The sequence below is a fragment of the Astyanax mexicanus genome, chromosome 12, assembly GCF_023375975.1.
Source record: "Astyanax mexicanus isolate ESR-SI-001 chromosome 12, AstMex3_surface, whole genome shotgun sequence".
In the NCBI taxonomy this organism is placed as follows: Eukaryota; Metazoa; Chordata; class Actinopteri; order Characiformes; family Acestrorhamphidae; genus Astyanax; species Astyanax mexicanus.
Genome location: NC_064419.1, coordinates 45,226,034 through 45,253,055, shown reverse-complemented (window position 1 = coordinate 45,253,055; position 27,022 = coordinate 45,226,034). Strand labels below are relative to the sequence as shown.

Genomic DNA, 27,022 nt, shown 5'->3' with positions numbered 1-27,022 from the left:
AGGGATAGGGCTAAATGGTAGAGCCAAAGGGTAAAATAGAATTGGGCACAAAATAGCATCAATAACAGTCCAGGCAGTTAAAAAATAAAATAAACACATAAAACAGAAGAGTTTGGGACAAACAGACTTTAGTATTTATTTCTCATTTGCTCTCGCTCAAACACAACCCGGACCATAGTGGTCACCACTGTCTTACTGTACAATATATTTATACAAAGGTAGCAGTCAGAGCCAGCATCACCCATCATTTATCATCATCATCACTCACTCATCATCAATTACTCACTGAAGTTCAAATTCAAATGCAATAGGGTAAAAAAAGTGCATTGGTTAAGACCAGGGTCTGATACAGAGTAGTGTGTTCAGACAAAACAATAAAGAAAATAAAAACATACAAATAAAACAAAAAAGAGGCGATGATTACGGAAAAAAAAGAGAGAGAGAGAAAGATAACGGCACAATTGTTTAGAAGCGAAAGAGAGTTGTTCGCTCGGTTAAAAACCCTATAAAAAAACACAATATAAACGCACATTCAGTATGAAATAAAAGTTGTTAATACTTACAGTATTGTTCAGTAATAAAAACTAACTAAGTATATACATTTGTATGCATATATAAATCCGTGTGCATACGCATCCTTTTAATCTATATATATATGCATGGAATCACATTCACGAAACGGGCGCACTGAAGAAGGATGGGTTGTTTCTCAGAGACTGATTGATTACGAGGCCGTTGCGTGGTGTTCTGTTCTTCAAGCACATGTGTGAAATTGTTGTGGAGCTGGAATAGAAATGAAGGGAGATGATTGCTGGAATGCTGGATTGCTGGAAGGCCGGAATGATGAGGGAATTTCTGGGTTGTCGGTGGATTTCCCGCTTTTGCTTTCGTTGCGCGATCCTGTTTATGACGCCAAGTCGTCCTTGCTCTCATGCTGGTCTGAGGCAGCAACGCCTGCACCATGCTTCACAGTAAAGGCAGAGAGCAGGGCTGCCACATGGTGCGTGTTTTTTTTTTTGGGGGTGTGTTGCCACCTTGGCTGCTGAGGACCTGCCACCCTGCTTCTACTGCCTTCACTCTAGTGGTTTGTTTCAGTCGTTTCATTTATTCGTTCATGCTCTGTTATGAAAGCATGAAGCGGCATGGCAAGGCATGACAAAAGTGGTGGCATGAAGGATTAATGACGACAAGACAACAAAGATAACATTCCAAACATTCATGGCGGATTCGTTAGGCTTTTGGGAATGTGTTCGAAATGGAATGGAAAAGAAGTTAAAAAAAAAAAAGAAAAGAAAAATTCGATAATGCAAACTAGACAAGACATGACAAGGCAAGACAATGCATCACATGGGCTAAAAGATGGGATTAAAAGAAGTGAACAGGCTGAAGTGGTTACGTCCTGCTTTGTCCTGAGGGAGGAATCAACAAGTTTGGGTCATGCATGTTAATGCAGGAAAATGGGAAAATGAGAAAATGGGCAAATTGAGAAAAATGGGAATGGTGCAGGCAATCAATCGCATGTTCCCATGACGACGCTGGTACGTACTGCAACAAGGCGGAATGAATGTTATAGTTAGTCAAGCTCAATGAATGCATCAATCAGATGAGGTCTTTGGGTTTTATCCTCTATTTTAATTCTTTTTCTCCCATGCTGTTAGCTCCACCCACTATGATAGCTCCTCCCACAATGCCTCTTTTCTCTCCCCTCCCCCTTTTTTAACCACACGTACCCCTGTAAAGCCCTCTGCTGCAATGGAATGATGTTAATGGCAATCACAGAGTGTCAAGCATGCAAGACATGCAACCTCGGTCAGTCTTCCCAATATCCTGAACACCCCCTTCACTACCTACTAACAGCCCCAGAGCAGCATGTCCCCTCCACCAACACCAACCACAGAGCCCCCACTCATCCACTCAGGAACCTGCAGCCACAGAGAGAGGAAAGAGGAGGACAGTCACTCAAAAAACGGCAGAAACAGCGAAACCAGGGAATCACCCATCATCATATACACTGACATGCCACTGGAAGTCATTGGAAAAGACTATGGAAATCACTGCACTTCATGATCTTTTTTGCATTACTACAGGACATTTCTTCAAGAGTAATATTCGTTTGGACACACATTCTCATTACTGTGTTTTTCATACTATAAGGCGCACTTAAAATCCTTTAATTTTCCCAAAAACATCATCAGTGCACCTTATGTATGAATTCTACCAGTCAGGTATTAAGGAGCAGTAAAGCCACTTTACAGAAGTACAGCTTTATACAGGAGTTTCAGTTAAGTTTCTCCATCACCGAGACTGGAGAAGTATTAGCATTAGCTGCTAACTGTGCTAGCTCTTTTGTCGTTCAGAGGTGAGTATTACTGGTTTGTAGTCTGCTGCTAACCCCCAGCTAGCACTGCTGGAGGTAAGCTTACTGTAAATAAATGGAAACTCATATTATATAGATGTATTACACACAGAGAGACATGTCATCTGCTGGTGTTGATCCACTGTGTTTTATTATCAAGTCTAAAGTCAGTGCAGTTTTGTTTTCCCTCTGCTGCTGACAACTTTTATGTAGGTGCAGATTTCATTTTCCAGCAGGACTTGGCACACTGCCCACACTGCCAAAAGTACCAATTGGTCTTATATAATATTCTAATTTTCTAAGACACTCATTTTTGGGTTTTGATTGGCTGTAAGCTTCATAATCATCAACAATAAAAGAAATAAACGCTTAAAATAGATCACTCTGTGTGTAATACATCTATATATTATGAGTTTTACATTTTGAACTGAATCACTGAAAAAAGTAACTTATTAATGACCTGTATGTATATATATATATATATATATATATATATATATGTGTGTGTGTGTGTGTTCCTCATTTAAACATGCATAAGCCCGACCACTGAAGGCAACATACAGCTCTGGAATAACAGAAAATAAGAGAGCACTTAAAAATTATGAGTTTCTTTGATTTTGCCAAATTAAAAACCTCTGGAATATAATCAAGAGGAAGATGGATGATCACAAATCATCAAACCAAACTGAACTGCTTGAATTTTTGCACCAGGAGTGAGTAGCATAAAGTTACCCAAAAGCAGTGTGTAAGACTGGTGGAGGAGAACATGATGCCAAAATGCATGAAAACTGTGATTAAAGATCAGGTTTATTCCACCAAATATTGATTTCTGAACTCTTAAAACTTTATGAATATGAACTTGTTTTATTTGCATTTATTTGAGGTCTGAAAGATCTGCAAATAAATGCTCTAAACGACTATTTTTATTTGGAATTTGGGAGAAATGTTATTTCAGTAGTTTATAGAATAAAACAACAATGTTCATTTTACTCAAACATAAACCTATAAATAGCAAAATCAGAGAAACTGATTCAGAAACTGAAGTGCTCTCTTAATTTTTTTTCCAGAGCTGTATAGTCTCAAACTTCTCATCCAACACTGCCACCTAGCGAAGATCTGCTGCAATGCAGATTTTGAACCAATACTTCTTTTATAGAGGATAAACGAGTGAACGGTGGGTGACGATCATTCATCAGTGAACAGAAACACTACAGGTATTTAAATTAGCTTTATCCAACTGCAGTATTGGAAATAAAAATGTCAGAGAAAAAAAAACAAGTTGCAGAGCGTATAAGCACACACACGAATATAGATAATTACAAAGAAAATGTGAATAGATGAAAATTTGATCAGCTTTGCTCAAACTTTCCTTAAAGAAACAGCATGCAATAGATTAAGAACAGTGTGCTCGATACTTTAAAACATTACAAACATTAAAAACGCATTTAAAAAACGGTAATAAGGAGACGACTGACTTTCCACTGAGGTCCAAAACTCAAGAACCTATGTAAAAGTGTGTGTATCTGCATGCACATGTGTACTGTATGTATATACGTCTGTCCGTGGGCTCACACAGTGAACAGTGTAGCATTCAGGCTAGCAGAGTGGGTTCTGACCAGCCCGTGTTCCCATTCATGCAGTCTTTACCCGGCCGCCGTGCCGCGGAGCATCAAATGTAGGTGACCGCACCTTTACTGTGTTTCTCCAGTGTGATCTCCACGTAAGAGGTGGGCACGTATCCCTCCACCCCGCTCTGCTTACGCACTCGCGTCCAGCCGTCCCCCTTATCCTCCTCTATCACATACAGCACCTCGTCCTCCTTCATCACCAGCGTGCCCTCGTTAGAGCCTGGAGAGAGAGAGATAGAGAGAGAGAGAGAAAGATACACAAAGAGAGAGAGAGAGACATACATTCAGAGAGAGATAGAGAGAGAGAAAGATACACAAAGAGAAAGAGAGAGAGAGAGAGAGATACACAAAGAGAGAGAGAGACATACAGTCAGAGAGAGATAGAGAGAGAGAGAAAGATACACAAAGAGAAAGAGAGAGAGAGAGAGAGAGAGAGAGATAATGACAGAATAACAGTCAGAGAGAAAATTACGGAGCGACAGAGAGAGAGAGAGAGCAAGAAAGAGCGAGAATAAAAGAGAAAGCAAGAGACAGAAAGAGAGAAAGCGAGAGAAAGAAGGAGAGAGTGACAGAGAGAGAAAGAGAGAAAGAAACAGAGAGAGAGAGAGAAAGAGAGACAAAGGAAGACAGACAGAAAGACAAAGATAAGCAAGATAAGGTTAACGTTTCCAGAAATAACCAATCACAGGTGTCCAAATCTGCTCAATTAAAAACTTAAATAAAAATAGCTTTATTTAAGAAGTTAAATAAAATAAAAATGCTTTTTTTGGTAAAAATAAGGAGGAAAATAACCAGGACTTTCACAATAATTACATTAGATAACTGTTTAACTTAAAAATGAAACTGGCTCTCATCAGGACTGCCCCAGGAAGGGAAGACCAAGAGTTTCCCCTGTTGCACCAGCCTCAGAAACCACAAGTTTAAAGCTCTTACTTTCACTATTAACAACATCACTGAGCTCTACTGTTTTTATGACCATTCGAATTCTTCAAAGGTTTAAGTAATGGCCAATCATCATTAAAAACTAAAATTTCTACCACATTCCTTCCCATTGTCCTTCCAATTTTTAATAATATGTTCTTAACCAGATTTTAGTAGTTTCATATATATATGCAGCTTTCGAAAAAATAGGAGAGCACTTAAAAATGATGAGTTTCTTTGATTTTACCACAGTGAAATCCTCTGGAATATAATCAAGAGGAAGATGGATGATCACAAGCCATCAAACCAAACTGAACTGCTTGAATTTTTGCATCAGGAGAGAGTAGCATAAAGTTATCCAAAAGCAGTGTGTAAGACTGGTGGAGGAGAACATGATGCCAATATGTTATTGAAACTGTGATTAAAAACCAGGGTTATTTTATGAAATATTGATTTCTGAACTCTAAAACTTTTATGAATATGAACTTGTTGTTTTCTTTGCGTTATTTGTGGTCTGAAAGCTCTGCATCTTTTTTTTGTTATTTCAGCCATTTCTCATTTTTTGCAAATAAATGCTCTAAATGACAATATTTTTATTTGGAATTTTGGTGAAATGTTGTCTGTAGTTTATAAAATAAAACAACAATGTTCATTTTACTTAAACATAAACCTATAAATAGCAAAATCAGAGAAACTGATTCAGAAACTGAAGTGCTCTCTTAATTTTTTCCAGAGCTGTATATACACACAAACACACACCAAGTCTATTATTAAACACGCTTTAGTTATCACATGCTCTGATGATAACACAATAGCCCCTCCCCTCTATAAAGCCTAGTGCTAATATTAATTGACTGATGTGTATTCAGGAAGCCCAGCCCAGTCCCAGCCTTCCTCTCCACACACAGGTTTACCATCAAAAGAGTAGAGAGCTTTGCAGTGTCCGATAGCAGGAAGAGGATCATCATCATCAAACTCATCATCAAACTCGTGTGGGTCGGGCTGAGGGGGGGTCCGGTGCTCCTGACTGTGATCGTCTGTGTAGCTGCCCTCAGGACTATGACAGACACACACAAACACACACAAAAAAACATCTTTTAAGGCTGCACAACAGTCACAGGAAGTGGCTCTCTATATAAATTACTATTGAGGACAGTTTTTGATTGGAACGCCCACCTCTCTCTGCCGTGAGGAGCGTGATGATTCACGTCTGTGCTGGGCCTCCGATCACTACGGGTACTCTGCTTACCCCCCTCTACTTCAGCCAACCATGTCTGAAAGACAGAAAAACAGACCACATGTAAAACCGTAAAAACACATAATCTACATTAAACAGCAATTGACTAAAACTAACAGACTAAAACTACAGACAGGACTTTTAAACATAGTATAGGCCAGCAAATGAGGATTCTGAAGCCGCTAAGGAAAATATTACACATCGTCAGAGACTTATAGTAACGAAGAAATACTTTACTGCTGTGCTTAAGTATTAAAATACTGTTTCTATCTACTGGTGTATTATTTTTACTTCACTATTTTTAATAGAGCACTTTTTTTTTTTCCAAGTCTGGCACTCTAGTACTTTACACATGTCCACAGTTTCTATTCTATCAGTAAAATAGATGCACTGTGCACATTTCTCCACTAGGGGTCAGCACCACACCGTGCGGTGGAGTTCTGCACTACAGCTCATTTCTCCAGATGTGCCTTTGGGGGCTGCATTTCCTTATATGACCATAACAATGGGCGCTTCACTGGGGAGGTTACCTCATTTTTGTGGATCTCAGAGCGCAGCTTCTCCATGTTGCATATGGTCTCTGAAATCTTGGGCTGGAGACTCCCGGGGTCGCCCATCTGAGGGTTCTTCTCGTACACGTCCTTCATTTTGTTGAGCGCATCTCTGCAAGACGAGAGATTAACAGAGGAAATTGTCATCAAATAAGAAATTACAGAATGATTTATTTAATTTAAGATATAATAAATACACTCTGGGGCTGTACCTTTGGTCCATTTCTTTCTGAAGTTCTCTGTTGAGCTCGTCGATCCTCTGCTGCAGTTTCTTGCGTCTCTGTTCGGGAGGGAGGTGGCTCAGATCCTCGAGGTTTGGGGCCTGGAGAGACATAGCTTAGCAGTTAGCCGCCGACATGTTTAAACTTGTGTACAGTACAGACACCCGCACGCAGCTACAGCTTCAGTGAGCGCTACCAAACAAAAACAGGGATTAACAGAGGTGTCCTTCACAGAGCTCCATAGGATTACACACTGTAAAAGTATGTAGTAGGTAGCGTAGGTAGTGTGTTCATATGGTGATTATATATAAATATAGCACAAAAAGTAAAAAAGAAATATATGTTTGGTAGATTATTACTTCGATATATCAATGCTTCTTGGCTATAAATCTTATACAATTGGAAAACCTGTTAATTTCTCTTTTAAATGAAGCCATATAAGCTCTGCTGCATGTTTCTTACAAATATGGCTCCATTTAAAAGGGAAATTAACAGCCCAACTGTATAAGAATTATTACCAAGAAGCATATAACAATCAGATCCGAGTGGTTTAAAGGTCTAAAGTGCTGCCACTATGATCGGGAGATTGCTGGTTCGAATCCCGGTCATGCAGCTTGCCATCAGCTGCCAGAGCCCTGAGTGAGCACAATTGCTTTGCCTTGCTCTCTCTGGGTGGGTACAGTTGATGGCGCTCTTTCCCCTCATCACTCCTGCGCCTGTGAGCTGATGTATCAGAACAGAGTCGCTGCACTTTCCTCCGAGCGTCAGCGCTGTGATGCTACTCGGCAATGCTGCATCAGCAGCTAGTGTTGGAGCATTATTAGTGATAGGGGGAGTTTTGATAAGTAAATAAATAAAAAAAATAATAATAATTTACCCATCACAGCTCACTTTTTGTGCTATGTTTAATATTCACACAAATATATTTCATACTGTAGCAAATACAAAATAGCTACACATAGAAGGAAGTCTTACATTGCAATAGAGCTGGGCGATATGGGAAAAAATCTTATCACGATATAGTTTTCCATATCAGTCGATATCGATATGTATCACGATATAAATCAAATCACTTTGTGTCACACTTAAAGGTTTGTTTTTATTAGTGAGAGAATAAGGGAGTGATGGAAGTTTTATCACAATATTTTTTTCTGTATCTCCATAATTATTAGGGCTGGCCCGAATAGCATTTTTTGAGCTCCGGATATTTGGCAGTAATTGGTAGCGAATATTCCAATATTAGTTTTTAAAAAAAACAAATTAACCATGAACGCGAGCCAGAACCCGAGCTTGAACGTCAGCCTGACTCAGGCGCTGCATGAACTCGGGCTTTTTTCCAATTTTTTCCAATTTTCCATGACTGAAAAAAAAACTTGGGCTATAAGCTCAATATTAAATATTTCGTTTGTTCAGAAATTATTTTATATTCTTAAACCATGTTAAATTATATTAGATTAGTAGGGCTGGCCCGAATAGCGTTTTTTGAGCTCAGAATATTGGGCACTGATTGGCAGCCAATATTGGAATATTTGTTTTTAAAAAGACGGATTAAAAACTGATTAAAGTAAAACAAAAATTGCAACTCGGCCCCTTTAATTCACCACAAAGTTTTCCAAGACCCAGCCGGAAAAAAAAAGATTTCCCACCTTTTCCTCAGCTGGGTCGGGCTCAAAAAATGATTTGTGATAGGCTGTTTTTTGGTTTGTTTGTTTAAGCACTTAGGCTTTTGTACTGCTGCAGTGCAATATTTAGATTTTATATTCTGAAATTCGTTAGGTTTTATTTCTTTTAGCATTTTGAACTTTTTTTCCAATTTCAAATTTATTTTTTTCTGTTCGTTATGTTCTATCGGTCCTTGCGTTTTTTGTAGTTGAAGTTGAATTTAATATTGAAGTTCAATATTTCTAATTTATATTTTGAAATTCGTTAGATTATATTTATTATTGTATTTTGAGCTCACTTTAGTTGGTTATTTTCCAAATTCATATCTATTTTTCTGTTATTATTAAATGTTATTAGCTTATTAGCTTAGCTTGTCATTTAGCATACAGAACTTCTCACGGATTTTTAATGAATGTTGATTTATTAATTTAAAAGCTGTACCTTATTAAAAGTATTTTAAGCCAGACAGACACTGTGTGATTTTTTAATGAGTTTATCTGCACTTTTAAATGGTTTGTCCTGTAGGAAACGCACACGATTTGTATGCTGACACTGTTGTCTGACTGAGGAGCTGCTTTCCGTCAAATGCAGCCTGTAGGCAGGAAAAAATCCAGCCAGAACCGACCATATCATGAGCCAGTTTTAAAGCCAGTAATTTAGTAGAGCATTAAACTACAAATCTGAGATGTACCTGCTGTACTTCTTAATCTCTGCCCCCAAAACGGTCCATTAACTTGCTTGACAGACGCGTCAAATCCCCCGCGAGCACGCGCGGCGCACAGCGCACCGATTAATTCATGCGTTGAGCTTTAAACGCGCAGCTGAGCTGTAATTGGGGAAATATCACAAAAATCACAGTGTGATTTGTTACATTAAAAAAAAGACCATTTTCTTCCGCCTAATCTGAGAGGAAAGCGGTGTTCTCGACCGGCCCGAGTTCATGCAGCGCCTGAGTCAGGCTGGCGTTCAAGCTCGGGTTCGGGCTCGCGTTCAGGCAGATAATCTAAATGATAAATGATTTTGTGTTTTTGCACTTGGGCCATAAGCTCAATATTAAAAAGTTCGTTTGTTTAGAAATTATTTTATATCCTTAAACCATGTTAAATTATATTAGATTAGAGGAAAGTCATTTAGACATCATTCTTAAGGTGTTTTTGTCCTGTTACCGCTCCGCAAAAAAACCTCTTCCTTTAATCCGCGCCCCACATACACATTTTTGCAGCACCTGCCCCGAGGTCCTAATATAAATTGAATTAATTACATTTAGTGCTTAAAATTTACTTAAAATTTATTTAAAACGTGCTGAACAGTGCGGCCGTTTATTCCCAAAGTACAAACACTATGGTTGTTTGCGTGTGTCGGGCCATACTCCACTATTCTTTAGGGTTTTTTGTTGCATGCATGAGAATAACTATTACAATTTTCTTAACTATTTATTAATTTGCTCCAGCGTCTTCTGGATTGATTACACGTTGTGTTTTCGTTGTTTGCCGCGCCACTTAGACGGAAATGGAAATGAATGTTTATCGAATTCTATTGCACAGGCTTATCATCGTCATCGAGGGAAAAATTATCGCGAAACAAATCGATATCGTTATATCGCCCAGCACTACATTGCAATGCTTCTCGGACGGGAGATAAAATTTAGCAGGAACAATATATTATAAAAAATGTAGACTGATATGTGGGAAAACTCTTGGTCATATTTATTATATAGAGCTAGATATAAAGAAGTAGTGTGTAATCGGGGTTCTTACACCATTTGAATAATCAAATTTAGTGCTTTAATGATTTTAAGACCTTTTTAAGACTTCCATAAATATAGCGTAAGACCCAAAAATACAGTCACAATTTCTTTAGTAATGTTCCCCGGTAACATTAGCTAACTTTCTGCTGATGTTAGCATGTTAGCTAACTCGTCGCTAATGTTAGCTAGTTCTCCGCTTACTTTAATTCTATCCCTGGTAACATTAGCTAACTTTCTGCTGATGTTAGCATGTTAGCTAACTCGTCGCTAATGTTAGCTAGTTCTCCGCTTACTTTAATTCTATCCCTGGTAACATTAGCTAACTTTCTGCTGATGTTAGCATGTTAGCTAACTCGTCGCTAATGTTAGCTAGTTCTCCGCTTACTTTAATTGTATCCCTGGTAACATTAGCTAACTTTCTGCTGATGTTAGCATGTTAGCTAACTCGTCGCTAATGTTAGCTAGTTCTCCGCTTACTTTAATTCTATCCCTGGTAACGTTAGCTAACTTTCTGCTGATGTTAGCTAACTCATCACTAATGTTAGCTAGATCTCCGCTAAATTTAATTATATCCCTGGTAACGTTAGCTAACTTTCTGCTGATGTTAGCATATTAGCTAACTTGTCGCTAATGTTAGCTAGATCTCCGCTAACTTTAATTCTATCCCTGGTAACGTTAGCTAACTTTCTGCTGAAATTAGCAAACTCTGCGCTAATGTTAGCTAGATCTCTGCTAACTTTAATTCTACCCCTGGTAATGTTAGCTAACTTTCTGCTGATGTTAGCATGTTAGCTAACTCGCCGCTAATGTTAGCTAGTTCTCCGCTTACTTTAATTCTATCACCGGTAACATTAGCTAACTTTCTGCTGATGTTAGCTAACTCGTCACTAATGTTAGCTAGATCTCCGCTAACTTTAATTCTATCCCTGGTAACATTAGCTAACTTTCTGCTGATGTTAGCATGTTAGCTAACTCGCCGCTAATGTTAGCTAGTTCTCCGCTTACTTTAATTCTATCCCCGGTAACGTTAGCTAACTTTCTGCTAATGTTAGCATGTTAGCTAACTCGCCGCTAATGTTAGCTAGTTCTCTGCTAACTTTAATTCTATCCCTGGTAACGTTAGCTAACTTGCCGCTACTGTTAGATAGCTTTCCGCTAACCTTAGTTCTATCCCTAGTAACGTTTAAGCTAGCTAAAACTAGTATGTTAGCTAGCTTGCTGCTAATGTTCGTATGTTATTTAACTCATTGCTGATGTTAGCTAGCTTTCCACTAACCTTTAACGTTATCCCTGGAAACGTTAGCTAGCTTGCTTTAGCTTGCTAATCAACACTGTAAGCTAGCTCTATTAACACTCCTATCAACCCCCCTACCACACAATCTGTAGGATCTGTTTGAGAATACTGGAGTTGAATGTGATGGACGGATTATTCCAGAACTCCATTAGGAACCTCTACAACTCTCTACATGCATTGGCCGCAATTTTAATCCCTTATTGTTCCTGGTAACCTTTATCTTCCTTCTGAACATCATTACAATCTCACACTTCCTTCTGGAAGCTACTCTTTTTGATGATGCATGATGATAAGCAACAGTTTAATCCACAGAAGCTTTAAGAAGGACATCTTCACAGCCAAAAAAAAAATAAAATAAAGGGAAGAAGAGCTTTTTCTCGTTTTCTCGGGATTGTAAATCTGGACCTACGTTAGGACTCTAGGCATGGCTACTTCTACAGCACTCCACGGTATACCACCTCCATACTCACCATCTTCACCGACCACTGAGAGAAGTTGTGGTTAGACCACGCCATTCACAAACACACAAAAAACACACAGTGACATGAGTATCTCATCAGCAATGGACAGCACGGTCATGTTGATACCACAGGCTCATCCTGGGTCTCGGCCTGGAGACCTAGCACCAAGAACTTGCATTGGGACTGTGTCCTAAAAGGTTCCCCGGGGTTAGATAGTAGTCTTGTTCCAAAGTCTAGACTGCAGCAAAAGGATACAAAATTTCTTGGCCACTACGTCATTGTAGGCTGTTCCAAAGTGAAAAACCCTTTATTATTAAAGTGGTTGGTGTGGTGCAGTGGATAACACCATCACCTGCCAGTGAGCTACCCTGTGGGAGACTGGGGTTCAATTCCAGGTCTGGGTGACTGTATGCTGCTCAACACCAATAAGAGTCATTGGGCAAAACTCCTAACACTTTGTAATAAAAATAACCTTGTAAGTCACTTTGGATAAGAGTGTCAGCTAAAAATGATATAAATGTAAAAATGTAAAATTATCTGTACTTGCTGTAAAATTTGGGAAGGAGGGTAACGTAATTCTCTGTTTGTCCTGTACATGTGCATTATTGACAATAAAACTACTTGACTTGACTTATACAACCAACAAATGCAGCAGACATTCTTGCCTGAGGTCAACTTTCACTGTCCAATTGGAATTCTAATACTTCGAACAAAGAACAGAAGTTCCCAAATGTGTTCTTGGACCAATCTAAAAACTGAGGATACATCGGTTGATGACTCAAAATGAAAACGAAAGGAAATACAGAGCATTCATTGTGATTTCAACACAGAAAAAAAATGGTCAGACCTACATTTATATATTTTTATGTTCTTGTATTACTGTCTTCCAAAAGGGACATATTACGATAAATCTCATTTCGCGTGCTTTTGTATTTCCACTTGGGTCTCGACTGCTCCTATAAACACTGAAAGTAAAAAAAAAAAACAAAAAAAAAAATGTGGACAGTACACAGCAAAATTAGCCAGCAGACCTTGTCTGAAGGAGGGATCTGTATCTACAGTCAGCAGATGAGGGAGATGTATAAAAAAAAAAAAAAAAAGAGTTTAGCTTGTACGTGTTGTGTCATTTAGCACAAGTCAATATTAATATGTGGTAATTTCTCAGAATCTTTATAGTAAATATTGAGTGGCCAAAAACGGCTTATATGCATAAAATTGACAGAGCCCTTAAATGGCTACAACAAAAAGGAAAGAAGAAAAGCAGCACCATAAAAAATTAGGTGAAATTAGGATGGAGTTTTAAACATTTAATACGTTTTAAAATTAACCTCAGATTGATCCATCAGCAGCCAGAGTCAGAGAGGGTGGGTACGGGAGGTGGCGCACTCTTCCCCTGTTCACTCCTATTGTGATGCTGGCTAGCACAGATGTCTGTTAGCTGACGTATCAAAGCTGGGGATTCTGCGCTTTCCTCCCACATCATTGGCTGCTTAGTGATGCTGCATTGGCAGCATTTGGAAAAGAGGCGGAGTCTCATTTTACATGTATCGAAGGAGGCATGCGCTCGTCCTGATCGTCCTGGGGCAGGGTTCATTGCAAATGGTAGGAAAAGTTTATATGAGTAGGGATTAGGTAACTGGACGTCCAAATTTTGTAGAAAATTGTGTAAAACAGGAAATTAAATATTTGAAAAAAGGTTTTAAAGTGATTTTAAGTGATTTATGTGAAGCAAAGCCACTATCTCTACTGCAGCCTAGACTTTGGAACGCATCATGGGGTCAACACAGCAAACAGAGGACGGTACAGTTAGTGTCCACACACACTTAGCCAGTCCACACACACTTATCATAAACCACAGAGCACGGTTGACCTCATTGTTCAGATGAATGGGCACTAATCCCTTATTCTTTAAGCTGAAGACCTCAGGTTGGGGACCTTGAAAGACGATAGGAGCACAGAGTTTAGCGATGCATTACGGAGATGTTTTGTTGTTAGCAACTGATGGCTAATTGCTAATCTGCTTGAGAACTGTCTGAGCATTGATAATAGCCTGAAGTTCACTGCCTTGTTGAGAAGACCGTACAAAAACACACTAAAAAATACAGGGTTCTAGTCTTTCCTAAAGGCTCAAGGCTTCAAAAAAGTATTAAAACTATATGATTCTTAAGAAACTTTGAAAATGTAGAGGAACCCTTCAGATGCTTTGAGAAACCTTAAAGAAAGCTTCATTTACTTTAAGGAACCTTTAATCAAGTTTAAGGTGCTTTGAGATTTTTTCTAAGAAAGCTTAAGTTGCTTTGAGGAACCTTCAAGAATGCTTAAGGTGCATCAAATAACCTTTAAGAAATCTTAATTTGCTTTGAGGAAACTTTAAGAAAAGTATAACATGCGTTGAGGGACCTTTAAGGAAGCTTGCAGTGATTTATCGTGAGCCTTTAATAAAGCTTAATACGCTTTGAGCAGCCTTTAAGAAAGCTTAATGTGCTTTGAGGAACCTTTAAGAAAGCCTAATGTGCTTTGAGGAACCTTTAAGAAAGCTTAATGTGCTTTGAGGAACCTTTAAGAAAGCTTAATGTGCTTTGAGGAACCTTTAAGAAAGCTTAATGTGCTTTGAGGAACCTTTAAGAAAGCTTAATGTGCTTTGAGGAACCTTTAAGAAAGCTTAATGTGCTTTGAGGAACCTTTAAGAAAGCTTAATGTGCTTTGAGGAACCTTTAAGAAAGCTTAATGTGCTTTGAGGAACCTTTAAGAAAGCTTAATGTGCTTTGAGGAACCTTTATAAAAGCTTAATGTGCTTTGAGGAACCTTTAAGAAAGCCTAATATGCTTTGAGGAACCTTTAAGAAAGCCTAATGTGCTTTGAGGAACCTTTAAGAAAGTATAACATGCGTTAAGGGACCTTTAAGAAAGCTTATCGTGATTTAAGGAACCTGTAAGAAAGCCTAATGTGCTTTGAGGAACCTTTAAGAAAGCTTAATGTGCTTTGAGGAACCTTTAAGAAAGCCTAATGTGCTAAGAAAAGCTAATGAAAGCCTAATGTGCTAATGAAAAGCCTAAGCTAATGAAAGCCTAATGTGCTTTAGGCTTAAGAAAGCCTAATGTGCTTTGAGGAACCTTTAAGAAAGCTTAATGTGCTTTGAGGAACCTTTAAGAAAGTATAACATGCGTTAAGGGACCTTTAAGAAAGCTTATCGTGATTTAAGGAACCTTTAAGAAAGCTTAAGGTGCTTTGAGGAGCCTTTAATAAAGCTTAACGTGTTTTGTGGATTTTTTAAGAAAGATTATGATGCTTTGAAGAACCTTTAAAAAAGCTTAATGGGTGTTAAGGGGTCTTTAATAAAGCTTAAAGTGCTTAGAGGAACCTTTAAGAACGCTAAAGGTGCTCTGAAGAACCTTTAAAAAAGTGTAAGGTGCGTCAAATAACCTTTCAGAAAGCTTAATGCACTTTGAGAAACATTTGCTTCTAAAATCCTTTTCTTGACAGTTCCTCAAAGCACTACAAGGGGTTTCTCCACAGTTTCAAATTAAAGAACACCTAAAATTTCCTCAAGGCATGTGCACCTCTTTTTTTTTTATAAATTGTGTTCTCCAATTTTATCTATTTTTCTCCAAAATTTGAAAGACCAAACATGCCAATTGTGCCGTTTCAGACTTTCTGGCTGCTAATGGCAAGCAGCATGATCAGGATTCGATCCAGCACCTTATTCCGATTGACCACCCATCGTACACCAATGAACTTATATGTTTAACAGTGAGATTTCACAGTTCTAGAGAGTTGATCTGAAGATTATTTGGCTTCAGAAAGGTTCTACAACACTCACTGAAAACACCATCCAGTGAAAACTCCTCTTTATAGTATTCAAAATACCATTTGGGCACCTTTATTTAAAAAAAAAAAGCAAACCGTGGGAGGGGGAAAGAGTCAAAATTTGCCCAGATATTACTGACCAAGCCCAAAAAACATACATTTTAATGCTGGACAAAATTCTTTTCATAGTCATGAGTGCTAGTCTAGCATCAACTGCTGTCCAGAGCTGTATTCAGAACTGATCCAAGAGCAGCACTCTACAAGTCGGATATATAAGGCTTTAAATGTATCATCACATAAGAACTGATTACAACCCCAATCAGAAAGAGTTAGAATATATGTTAGTATCGAAAATGTAATTATATTTATTTATACTGTTAATTAATTGATTGCAGACAGTATGAGCTCAAGATATTCCATGTTTTATCTGCTCAACTATTAGTATACATCAATTTCTCGTCACTATATATTAAGTTGACCTGACAAAACATGAAATATCTTCAATAAAAGTAAATGTAATAAACACTCCCAACTCTGATTTCTGATTTAGAGTTGTAATCAAGAGTCATTTCTCTGATAGAAATGCCTGGAAAACACTGCAAACACACAAACACACTCCAGCCGGATCTTACCCCTCTCCTCAGACCCCGGAAAGACGGGATTTTGGACTTTACCGTTCGCATATCATTCAGACACTGAGCTATCCTCTGAGTGGGGAACTTAGGAGACTGGAAATGGGCATTGGGGAAACTGGGGAGGGGTGGGGGAGGAATGGATGGAGGAAACTGGGGCAACAAAATAGGATAAAGGTCAACAACTAAACAAAAACAACCAAACAAATAAAGAACAAATAAATAAAGAATAAAGGGATGCACCCAATATTTGGCAAAGCTAACCTGAGCTAACCTAGCCTTAGCATCTGTTTGTTTCTCTGTGTAAATTTTACTTTAATCAATGTGAAGTTTAATGTGTGAATAGAACAGCACGGTTTAAAATATAGTCATGATTAGAGTTGCACTACTGAGGTAAATTCGTGATTAGACTAGCAATGCTAGGGTAAATTCACGATTAGTACAGAACTGCTGAGGTAAATCTGTGATAAGAATAGAACTGCTGAGGAAAAAAAATCATGATTAGACAAGCATCGCTGAGGTAAATTAATGATTAGACCAGCAAAGCTGAGGTAAATTCATGATTAGATTAGCATTGCTAAAGTGAATTGATGATTAGACTAGCATTGCTGAGGTAAATTCATGATTAAACAAGCATTGCTGAGGTAAATTTATGATTAAACAAGCATTGCTGAGGTAAATTTATGATTAGACTAGATTTGCTAATGTGAATTCATGATTAGACCAGCATTGCTGAGGTAAATTTATTATTAGAATAGAGTTGCTGAGGTAAATTCATGATTAGACGAGCCTTGCCAATGTAAATAGCGGGTTACTGATTAACCGCACGCTGAAGCCGTTTACAGCCCCGGCAGGTCAAAGTCTTGCGCTGGCTTGTAAACGTGGTTTACGTAACGCGTTCTGAAGGCATGAGCGTATAATCATTAGCGAGAGGAACCTGATGTAAAAATATGTCACTCAGGAATGTGAAGTGTGCAGAACAGCCAGCTGAAACTACAGTGAAGTCACTAAAGAGTAGAGAGTAGGTAATAAGTAGGGCTGCACAATATATTGTTTTAGTATCGTTATTGCAATAATCACAAGTTTGCAAGTTCTTCTGAATTTATTTATTCATTTATTTATTTTCTTTTCTTTCTATTTACTAGGACAATATATAGGAAAGTATATATATTGTAGGGTATATGTCTGTCTTGATATTTTGTTTGGATGATATATTGTGCCAAAAATTGGCATATAATCATCACACACTTCTATTATCATTTTAAGACCAAAATTGTTTTTGATGCCATTGATTTAATATTGACTTAATAAAGTAATATTACAATTACACATTTTAAAAGGATTAATTAACTTTTCATTATTAGGAATATTTAGACACTGTAAGAATCCTAAATAAATTAATTACATAAAAGCAAAAATATAGATTTTTGTCCATTTTTAGTTTTCTACACAATTTGAATACACAAACTGTCTCTTACACTGTACTAAAATTTCTTGATAAATGGACCAATAGAAACTCTTCAAAATGACCTGAAACTCTTCTTACATTGACTTCCATTGAAAGTTTTTTTCTCTCTCCTGTAAAGTTGCTGTTTTGGGAGAATTTCCCCATTTGTTTCTGAAATAGAAGGTTGTCCCGAGACTTTTGACTCACTCTATACACACATACAGCTCTAGTAAAAAATAAGACACCATTTAAAAATGATGATTTTCTTTTATTTTACCAAATTGAAAACCTCTGGAATATAATCAAGAGGAAGATGGATGATCACAAGCCATCAAACCACCAAACTGAACTGCTAGAATTTTTGCACCAGGAGTAACGGTGTAAAGTTATCCAAAAGCAGTGTGTAAGACTGGTGGAGGAGAAGAACATGCCAAGACGCATGAAAAAAACTGTGATTAAAAAACAGGGTTATTCCACCAAATATTGATTATTTCTGAACTCTTAAAACTTTACACATTTAAACATTTCTCATTTTCTGCAAATAAATGCTCTAAATGACAATATTTTTATTTGGAATTTGGGAGAAATTATGTCTGTAGTTTATAGAATAAAACAACAATGTTCATTTTACTCAAACATGAACCTATAAATAGCAAAATCAGAGAAACTGATTCAGAAACTGAAGTGCTCTCTTAATTTTTTCCAGAGCTGTATATAATATATCACCAAAAATGAGGCTTTTCCTCCAGTATCAGCAGCTGTAGTATTTAGTAAGTGTGTATGATGGTTAGTCAGTCTGTATGATGGTGTGTAATTTGTACTCACTTTGGGTTTTTTACCGAAGAGCCACAGTTTGTTCTTGGCTTTTCCGATGGCGTGTTTGGGGTCCGGTTTTCCCGGGTCGTTTTTCGGGGTTCCTATGGTGCCGTCGGATCCGGTGCGCTGGATGTTCTGACTGAAGTCCTCGAAGGGGAAATCACCGGGGGGCTCGAAACCGGATTTAAACGACTCTACTACAATTCCTGAATCCTGTAACAGAGTTTATTTATATATTAGATTAAAACAATATATAAACTGAATACAATAAAAAATAACTAGGAGATTAACACAGCAATAATACACTGATATGCCAAAATATACCGAGGTAAATTCATGATTAAAACAGCATCGCTGGTAAATTCATGATTAGATCAGCATCGCTGAGGTAAAATTCATGACTAGATCAGCATTACTGAGGTAAATTCATGACTAGATCAGCATTATTGAGGTAAATTCATGAAATTAATTCAGAAAACGAAAAAAATAAAGAAAGAATAACCCAAGGCCATTATTTATATATTAGATTAAAACAATATATAAACTGAATACAATAAAAATTAAGTAGGACACACAGCGAGCTTACACACTGATATGCCAAAAGTAATGGGACAGCAGTATGTAACCTGAACCACACCTGTATGAGTGGGAGTTTTGAGGTGTAATCTTGTAAGTGAGGTTGTTGAACACTGGTCAGTGTGCTCATAGCAAGGCAATGTTGAATTGAAATGAATTAGGGGAGTTGGAGAGCGGTCTGATAGTGATTGTGCAGGTTTTTAACATTCCTCAGTCATCATGTGTGTACACCAGAAATACACCATAGGAGGCTAATATTACCACCCAGAGTGGACAGTGCAGTGGGTGGTAATGATCGTGACCGGCAGCATCTGGCTAAAACTGTCCATGCAAACAGAAATTACTACATCTACCACTTTAAGGCACATGCAGGAGACCCCAAGCACATATCCTATAGCTCAATGCTGTGTTCTTTAGCTTCTGTGAGACATGGGACAAAAGTCATGGGACACAATACTATTTTCCACTGCTCCCAAAGGATATATTATTTGCATTTTAAAACCAAACACAAAAACCTATCAACTTCATAGTTTTCTATTCATGTAAACCTGCAGCCCAGTGATAGGTAATTATTGCCATATTTTTTTGTATTTGGATTTATGTGTGCTTTTAGGATACAGAGATACAGTGGCTGCTTCACTTTTATGTCCAGCGTCAGGGCGTTTTTTTGTTAAAGACTATGTTTTTAATCGATTTTCCATGATGAGTAAAACGTCTAAGGCTGCATTTACACTGCTCCATCATCAACGTACATGAATGCACTTCCCACGCTTCAACTGGTTGCATGTGGGTTCCTATAAATGAATGTTTATGAATATACCGTATTTTCACACTATAAGGCACACTAAAAAAAAAAATCCTTTCCCCCCAAAAAAAACGGTGCTCCTTGTGTATGAATTTTACCAGTTAGGTATTAAGGAGCAGTAAAGCCACTAAACGCTGAAGTACAGCGTTATACAACAGTTTCAGTTTAGTTTTCCAGCAGTATTAGCATTAGCTGCTAACCATACAAAGTGCTAGCTCTTTGGCTATATAGAGGGGAGTATTATAATGTGGTCTATAGCTTGCTGCTAACCTCAGCTAGCACTGCTGGAGCAGCATCAGCATTAGCCGCTAACCGTGCTAAGCGCTAGCACTTTTGCCGTTCAGAGTGGAGTGTTATATCAACCTATAGCCTGCTGCTAACCCCGGCTAGCACTGCTGGAGCAGCATTAGCATGTCCCATGACATTTGTACAGATTGCTCCTACACAGCACTGCACTGACGGCTGAACACTGCTCAGCCTGTCTGCAATATTCTTTACTGTCAGCAACAAATTTGAATATTATAATCTGGATATAAATCCTCCTCCCCTTGGCTTGGTAGTTATGATTTATACTGTTTAAAATCACAGGCTATGAATCTTCAGCTTGGCCAAAAGTCAGTTTGTGAAAAGTCAGGCTGACCCAGAAGAGAATGTAACGTTGCCCAAGACCCAAAATGCAGGAGACGCACTCCTCGTCAGCCTTTTATGTAAAATAAGAGTCTCTTAATAATTTAAGAGTTAACTTAATAGTTTAACTACATTATTATTAAGGCTGTTTATATTAAAGCATGCAGGTAATCTGGAAATTTTAACCCTAAATTAATTAATCACATGATTTTTTAAAAATTAATAAATATCATTAACAAATAAATAATTAAATACACAGAATAAAAAAAATAAATAAATCAATGATCAAGGGCATATCCCTGTACTCCCCGGTACACTGATAATGTAATTACTGTAACAGCAGGCTTATTGGTATGCTACTCCACAATATCAGGGTAGTAAAAGCTCTTTATATAATGAGGATGTTTCTGTATCTGTACTCACCCTGCGCTCATCCACATTCTTGGCAGCCGTCACCATGCCCTCCAGACACTTGGAAATGATAGGAATGACTTTTCTCTCCACCTCAGCAAAGCTCCGGTACGTCTCCCCCAGCTTCACTGTACGCCGCTCATCCATGTCCTGCAGATTCTGCAGAAATAAGCAAATCCACAGATTAATATATACCTATAATTACAGACGCTGAAAGTTTAACCCTAAATGTTTTAGAGCATTTTAAAAACCACACCTGCTAAATATCACTAAATCTGGGCTGAGAGTTACAACCTTAAAGCAGGTACTCCAGCTTCAACCCATATTAAAAGGAAAAAGTATATTAATTACTTGGGCTGCCAGTTTAGGAAGCTCAGAGTGAAAGGGGCATTTTCCAGTTATGATCTGTTATAGGGCTGCTGTGATTACCATCAGTTAGTTACTGATGGTTACTATTAATGCTGTAGTGTTATAGTTAGATAATAAAGTGTCCAGATTTTGCAAACATTTTTGATTGAATGTTTGTTCATTATTAACTGCAACATTCTGAAGCATTAAGCATTTTTAGTAATGTTCAATAATAACTTAGTTAATGCCAATTATTAATAACTTATGGCATTAATTAACAATAAACATAATAGAGCTGGGCGATATTTTTAAAAATTCGATTTTTTTTTTCCCCTACTAAAATAAAAAAAAAAGTAGCTAGAAAACACTCTAAATATGTTAGAAATTACACAAATAAACTTCAACAAATGCAACAAAACTTCTGTTGCTTTTTAAATAGGCAGTCACGTCTCAAAATAACTATTTTTACGTAAATTACATAAATCAGTTTTTTGTCGTGTTGTTAAATGTTATTATAAGAGCAGTTTTTTATTTTATTATTTTTTTTTTTAGCTTTCTTAAGTTTTTTTTATAGACAAACTGTTAAATAGCTTTTTACAAAGAGGGAGACACTGTGGACGAGGTGACAGGCTACATGGTGAATGAGGTGAGTGACTGACTGAGTTAAATTCAGTGATTTATTTTCGTGTCACACTGAAGACACAGTTATATCTATATTCCTGCTCTGTAAATACGGGGCGGGGTCAGTCAGCACGCACAGTGTGTTCGTGGAGCAGTGTGTGTGTGTGCTGAGTGTGTGAGACTGCACTGTGAGTGTTGTGGGGCGCTACTTGCTGAGGACAGTAACTGAAGAGCATGTGTGTTCATCTCAGAGTCGCCAAAAGTCTTAAATAACACCACAAAAACTCGCTAGATGTGTCACTTTTTTACAAAAAAAGTCGCTAGAGGGTCTGAAAAGCGCGGGAGGGAGGGAGAGAGGGGCGGGGCTAAGCTCAGGGGAGCGTCGGTGGAGAAAATTAAAATTAAGAGAAAATCGATTTTCCTAAAAACACATCGTCCTTATCTGTAAATTCGAATTAATCGATAAAATCGAATAATCGCCCAACTCTAGCCCATAAGTAATATTTTTGACCTACTGAGGCAAATGTGTGATTAGAATAGCACTGCTGAAGTCAATGTGCGATTAGAGTAGCACTGCAGAGGTAAATGTATATTAGAATGTGACCGCATAGCTCAATGTACTGCTAGAACAGCACCGCAGATGTAAATGTGTAATAAGAGTAGCATTGCTGAGGTAAATGTATGATTAGAATAGCACTACTGAGGTAAATATAAGGATAGAATAGCACTGCTGAGGTAAATATAAGGATAGAATAGCACTGCTGAGGTAAATGTGCGATTAGAATAGCACTACTGAGGTAAATGCATTGTGCTTTGTTGATATGTCTGCTGGCAAAAAAAGCGCGGGAGGGAGGGAGAGAGGGGCGGGGCTAAGCTCAGGGGAGCGTCGGTGGAGAAAATTAAAATTAAGAGAAAATCGTTTTTCATAAAAACACATCGTCCTTATCTGTAAATTCGAATTCATAGATAAAATCGATTAATCGCCCAGCTCTAGCTCATAAGTAATATTTTTGACCTTTATTGTAAAGTGTTGTCACTAACTTTACTTAAGGTAAGCATTCAGCATTTCTTATCATGCTTGATATGAGTTTACTACCTTAGATATATTTATTTCGTGTATTTTACTCACATTACATGCACACTGTTGTTTTTTGTGCTTTAATATAGTTTCAATATTATTTAATACTAGCTAAACGCAGTGTGGTGTGTTTGCAGTATCTCAAATCTGATCTGATAACTTGTAAATAACACTGCAAACAGCCCCAACTGAGCGGATTTGAGAAACAAAAGTGGATTTGCCTGCCGTCTAAAAATAGCCTCAGGCAAACACAATGCAAATAGGAAACTAAAGCAGGAAAAGAAAAGGGAGAACTCACCTTAAATATCAGTGGGATCGCCGTGTTGAAGTGCTTCCACTGTTCGGCGTTAAAGTTCTGGAGCTGAGCGGCGTATTCGTTCTTACTCTCGTCTGCCATGTGGGTCCTCAGATACAGCTGAGACTTAGCCTGGAAATAAAACAGGAGCAAGACTTCTTCTAAACTGTGGTTAAACCACGATCACATTATTCGTTCATCAAAAATATCTTCTATATTTTAGATGTACACCAGATATTTGGCAACCAAACTTAGTTAACTGAAAACAGCAAAAAATGCTGCTCAAAAAATAATTATTTATACCATATTTATTAAAAATACTAGTTTATTCTATTTTAAGTCATATTGCAGAGTTTCCACTTTTACGCAGCAGTGGCAGGCCCACATTCCACCCTATATGTAAAGGTAAGATTGTAACAGCACTGCAGAGGTAAATGTTTGTGCTGAGGTAAACGTGTGATCAGAGTAACACTGCTGAGGTAAGCGTATATCAGAATATCACTGCTAAGGTCAACGTATTAGTAGAACAGCACTGCTGAGGTAAATGTATGATCTGAGTAGCACTACTGAGGTAAATTTATGAGGAGAATATCACTGCTCAGGTAAATGTATTACTAGAACAGCACTGCTGAGGTAAATTTATGATTTGAGTAGCACTACTGAGGTAAATGTGTAATTAGAATAGCATTGCTGAGGTAAATGTATGAAGAGAATAGCACTGCTCAGGTAAATGTATTACTTTAACAGCACTGCAGGAGGTACATGTATATAAGAACAGAACTGCAGAAATCAAGGTATTCCCAGAACAGCACTGCAACGTTAAACATTTAATTAAAATATAGATGTAAATAGTGTAGCACTGCCGAGGTAAATGTATGATTAGAGTAGCTCAGCTAAAGTAAATGTCTGATTAGAATAACAATGCTGAGGTAAATGTATAACAGAATATCACTGCTAAGGTCAATGTATTAGTAGAACAGCACTGCTGAGGTAAATTTATGATTTGAGTAGCACTACTGTGGTAAATGTGTGATTAGAATAGCACTGCTCAGGAAAATGCACTACTAGAACAGAACAGCAGAGATCAAGGTATTCCTAGAACAGCACTGCAAAGTTAAACGTGTGATTAAAATAGCACTGCTGTGGTAAATGTATAATTAGAATAGCACTACTGAGGTAAGGGCATTGTGCTTTGTTAATATGTCTGCTGGCATTTCTATGATATTTATTCTAGTGTTTTGCACATAGTAGGGCCAATTAAACTCATAAAGCTGTTTATAACGTACTCAATAAGCAGTATGGCTATAATAAAAGTACTGTGGCAGCTGTTTTCCTACCTTTTCCACCTCTGATTTTGTGGCGTTGATGTCGTTGTCCAGCCTCTCGAACATGATCTGCGATTTCTCTGCTTCTCTGCATTCCCTCTCAAACTTTTTCTTGCTCTGCCATGTTTGCAAAAGGACACACACACACACACACACAAAACAAAACAGTTCTTCAGTAAAACTGCTAAAAATACCACGTATCTCCCTGCTAGGGCTTTTATTTATCAAACCACGCACTAAGGCGATGTATTAACTAGGCATGAACAATACTATACATTATTAAATACTGTTTCTTAGAGTAGTAGTTTGTTTGAGCAGGTGTGAAAACAGTATTTGCACTCGGGTGTGAACTAAAACAACCAATTCGAGAACCGAAGGGAAGGTGGTTTCAGTCCAGGTCCAAATGAACTCCAGAGCAGTTTTGGTAAAAATGTGAACCGGTTTCAATCTGACCCAAATGTCAAATATTCTCCTTAGGTCTAAGCTGAGTATGTTTGAGTAAAATGAACATTGTTGTTTTATTCTATAAACTACAGACAACATTTCTCCCAAATTCCAAATAAAAATATTGTCATTTAGAGCATTTATTTGCAGAAAATGAGAAATGACTGAAATAACAAAAAAGGTGCAGAGCTTTCAGACCTCAAATAATGCAAGGAGAACAAGTTCATATTCATATATAAGTTTTAAGAGTTCAGAAATCAATATTTGGTGGAATAACCCTGTTTTTTTCTCATGCTTCTTGACATCATGTTCTCCTCCACCAGTCTTACACACTGCTTTTGGATAACTTTATGCTACTCACTCCTGGTGCAAATTTTCAAGCAGTTCAGCTTAGTTTGATGATGAGCTTGTGATCATCCATCTTCCTCTTGATTATATTCCAGAGGTTTTCAATTTGATAAAATTAAAGAAATTAAAGATTTTTAAATGGTCTCATTTTTTTACAGCTAATTTCACTAGTTACACACAAACACACAGAATTTAATGTAGTAGTAAATAGAATAAGTGGACGAAAGAGAAAGTGGTAATGGAATTTGTTTCTTGGAGTTTCTTGTCGGAACATCTGCGTTTCATTTTGTGACACAAAAGAGGAATACCTAAAGCATTACAACATCTCAAAACTCAGCTGCTGCACAACACTCTGCACTGAACACACTGAAAACTAAACATCTGCACAAACTATCCATATCCACTGCACAGCAGCCTGCACTGTGTGTGTGTAGACGGGGACCGAGGGGGGGTTGTAGGTAGTTTACATGAACCCATGCCAACAGTCTTCTCCTGCTCCCTTCCTCCTCTCTCTTCCTGTCCTCCCTCTATCTCACTCTATTTTCTCTTTCATTCTCTCTCTTTGCTTCTCTCAGTTTTCTTCTGTATTTCCTTCTCTCTCATTCTCCATTTTCTCTTTCTCTCTCTCTTGATTTCCTTCTTTCTCCTTCTCTCTCTTTTATTTTCTCTTTCATTCCCTTTCTCTTTGCTGCTCACTCTTTCTTACTCTTTCCTTGTCTCACTTTCATTCCCTCCGTCTCTCTCCTCTATTTTTCTCTTTCCTTCTCTCTTGCTTTCCTTCTTTCTCCTTCTCTCTTTCATTCTCTCTCTCTCATCTGTTTCTTTCATTCTGATTCTCTCTTTGCTTCTCTCTCTCTTTCTCTCTTTGCTTGTCTCTTTCATGCTCTCATCTCTCTTTCTTACATCCTTTTTCTCTCTTTGCTTTTCCTTCCTTCACTTTTTCTCTTTCTTTCTCTCTTTCCTTCTCTCTTTCTTCTTTCTCTCCCTCTGTTTCTTTTTTCCTTCTCTCTTTTACTCTTTCCTTCCTTCTCTCTCTCTCTCTTTCATTCTCTCTCTCTCACACACAGATGTGTATTTGAATATTTGGATGAACAAGAGGGAGACCAGGTCACAGCTGGAGAACAACTTTTGTGGATTGGTCACACACACAGACACACACACACAGACACACACACACACACAGACACACACACACAGACACACACACACACACACACACAATCACACAGACACACAATCACACACACGCAAACACACACGCAATCACACACGCAATCAGACACTCACACGCACACACAATCACACACACGCAAACACACACGCAAACACACACGCAATCACACACGCAATCACACACACACGCA

At 37.9% G+C, this 27,022-nt stretch overlaps 2 protein-coding genes across 5 annotated transcripts in view; one reads left to right on the top strand and one right to left on the bottom strand.

Moving 5' to 3' along the window:
• bcar3 (BCAR3 adaptor protein, NSP family member) overlaps positions 1–27,022 on the top strand; it is a 476,193-nt gene that overhangs the window by 178,575 nt on the left and 270,596 nt on the right. The gene's annotated exons all lie outside the window — the stretch shown is intronic.
• fnbp1l (formin binding protein 1-like) overlaps positions 112–27,022 on the bottom strand; it is a 102,094-nt gene continuing 75,183 nt past the window's right edge. The window contains exons 6-16 of one of the 3 annotated variants that reach the window (XM_049486060.1): positions 24,879–24,983; positions 23,545–23,673; positions 21,212–21,358; positions 18,790–18,993; positions 16,518–16,670; positions 12,088–12,102; positions 6,906–7,015; positions 6,673–6,805; positions 6,082–6,179; positions 5,820–5,962; positions 112–4,204 (exon numbers count right to left, since the gene is read on the bottom strand). In XM_049486060.1, coding sequence (XP_049342017.1) covers positions 4,026–4,204; positions 5,820–5,962; positions 6,082–6,179; positions 6,673–6,805; positions 6,906–7,015; positions 12,088–12,102; positions 16,518–16,670; positions 18,790–18,993; positions 21,212–21,358; positions 23,545–23,673; positions 24,879–24,983 — 1,416 coding nt within the window. In that variant the 3' untranslated portion in view covers positions 112–4,025. The remainder of the gene's footprint in view (positions 4,205–5,819; positions 5,963–6,081; positions 6,180–6,672; positions 6,806–6,905; positions 7,016–12,087; positions 12,103–16,517; positions 16,671–18,789; positions 18,994–21,211; positions 21,359–23,544; positions 23,674–24,878; positions 24,984–27,022) is intronic. The other 2 variants (XM_049486059.1, XM_049486058.1) reach the window with 2 other exon arrangements.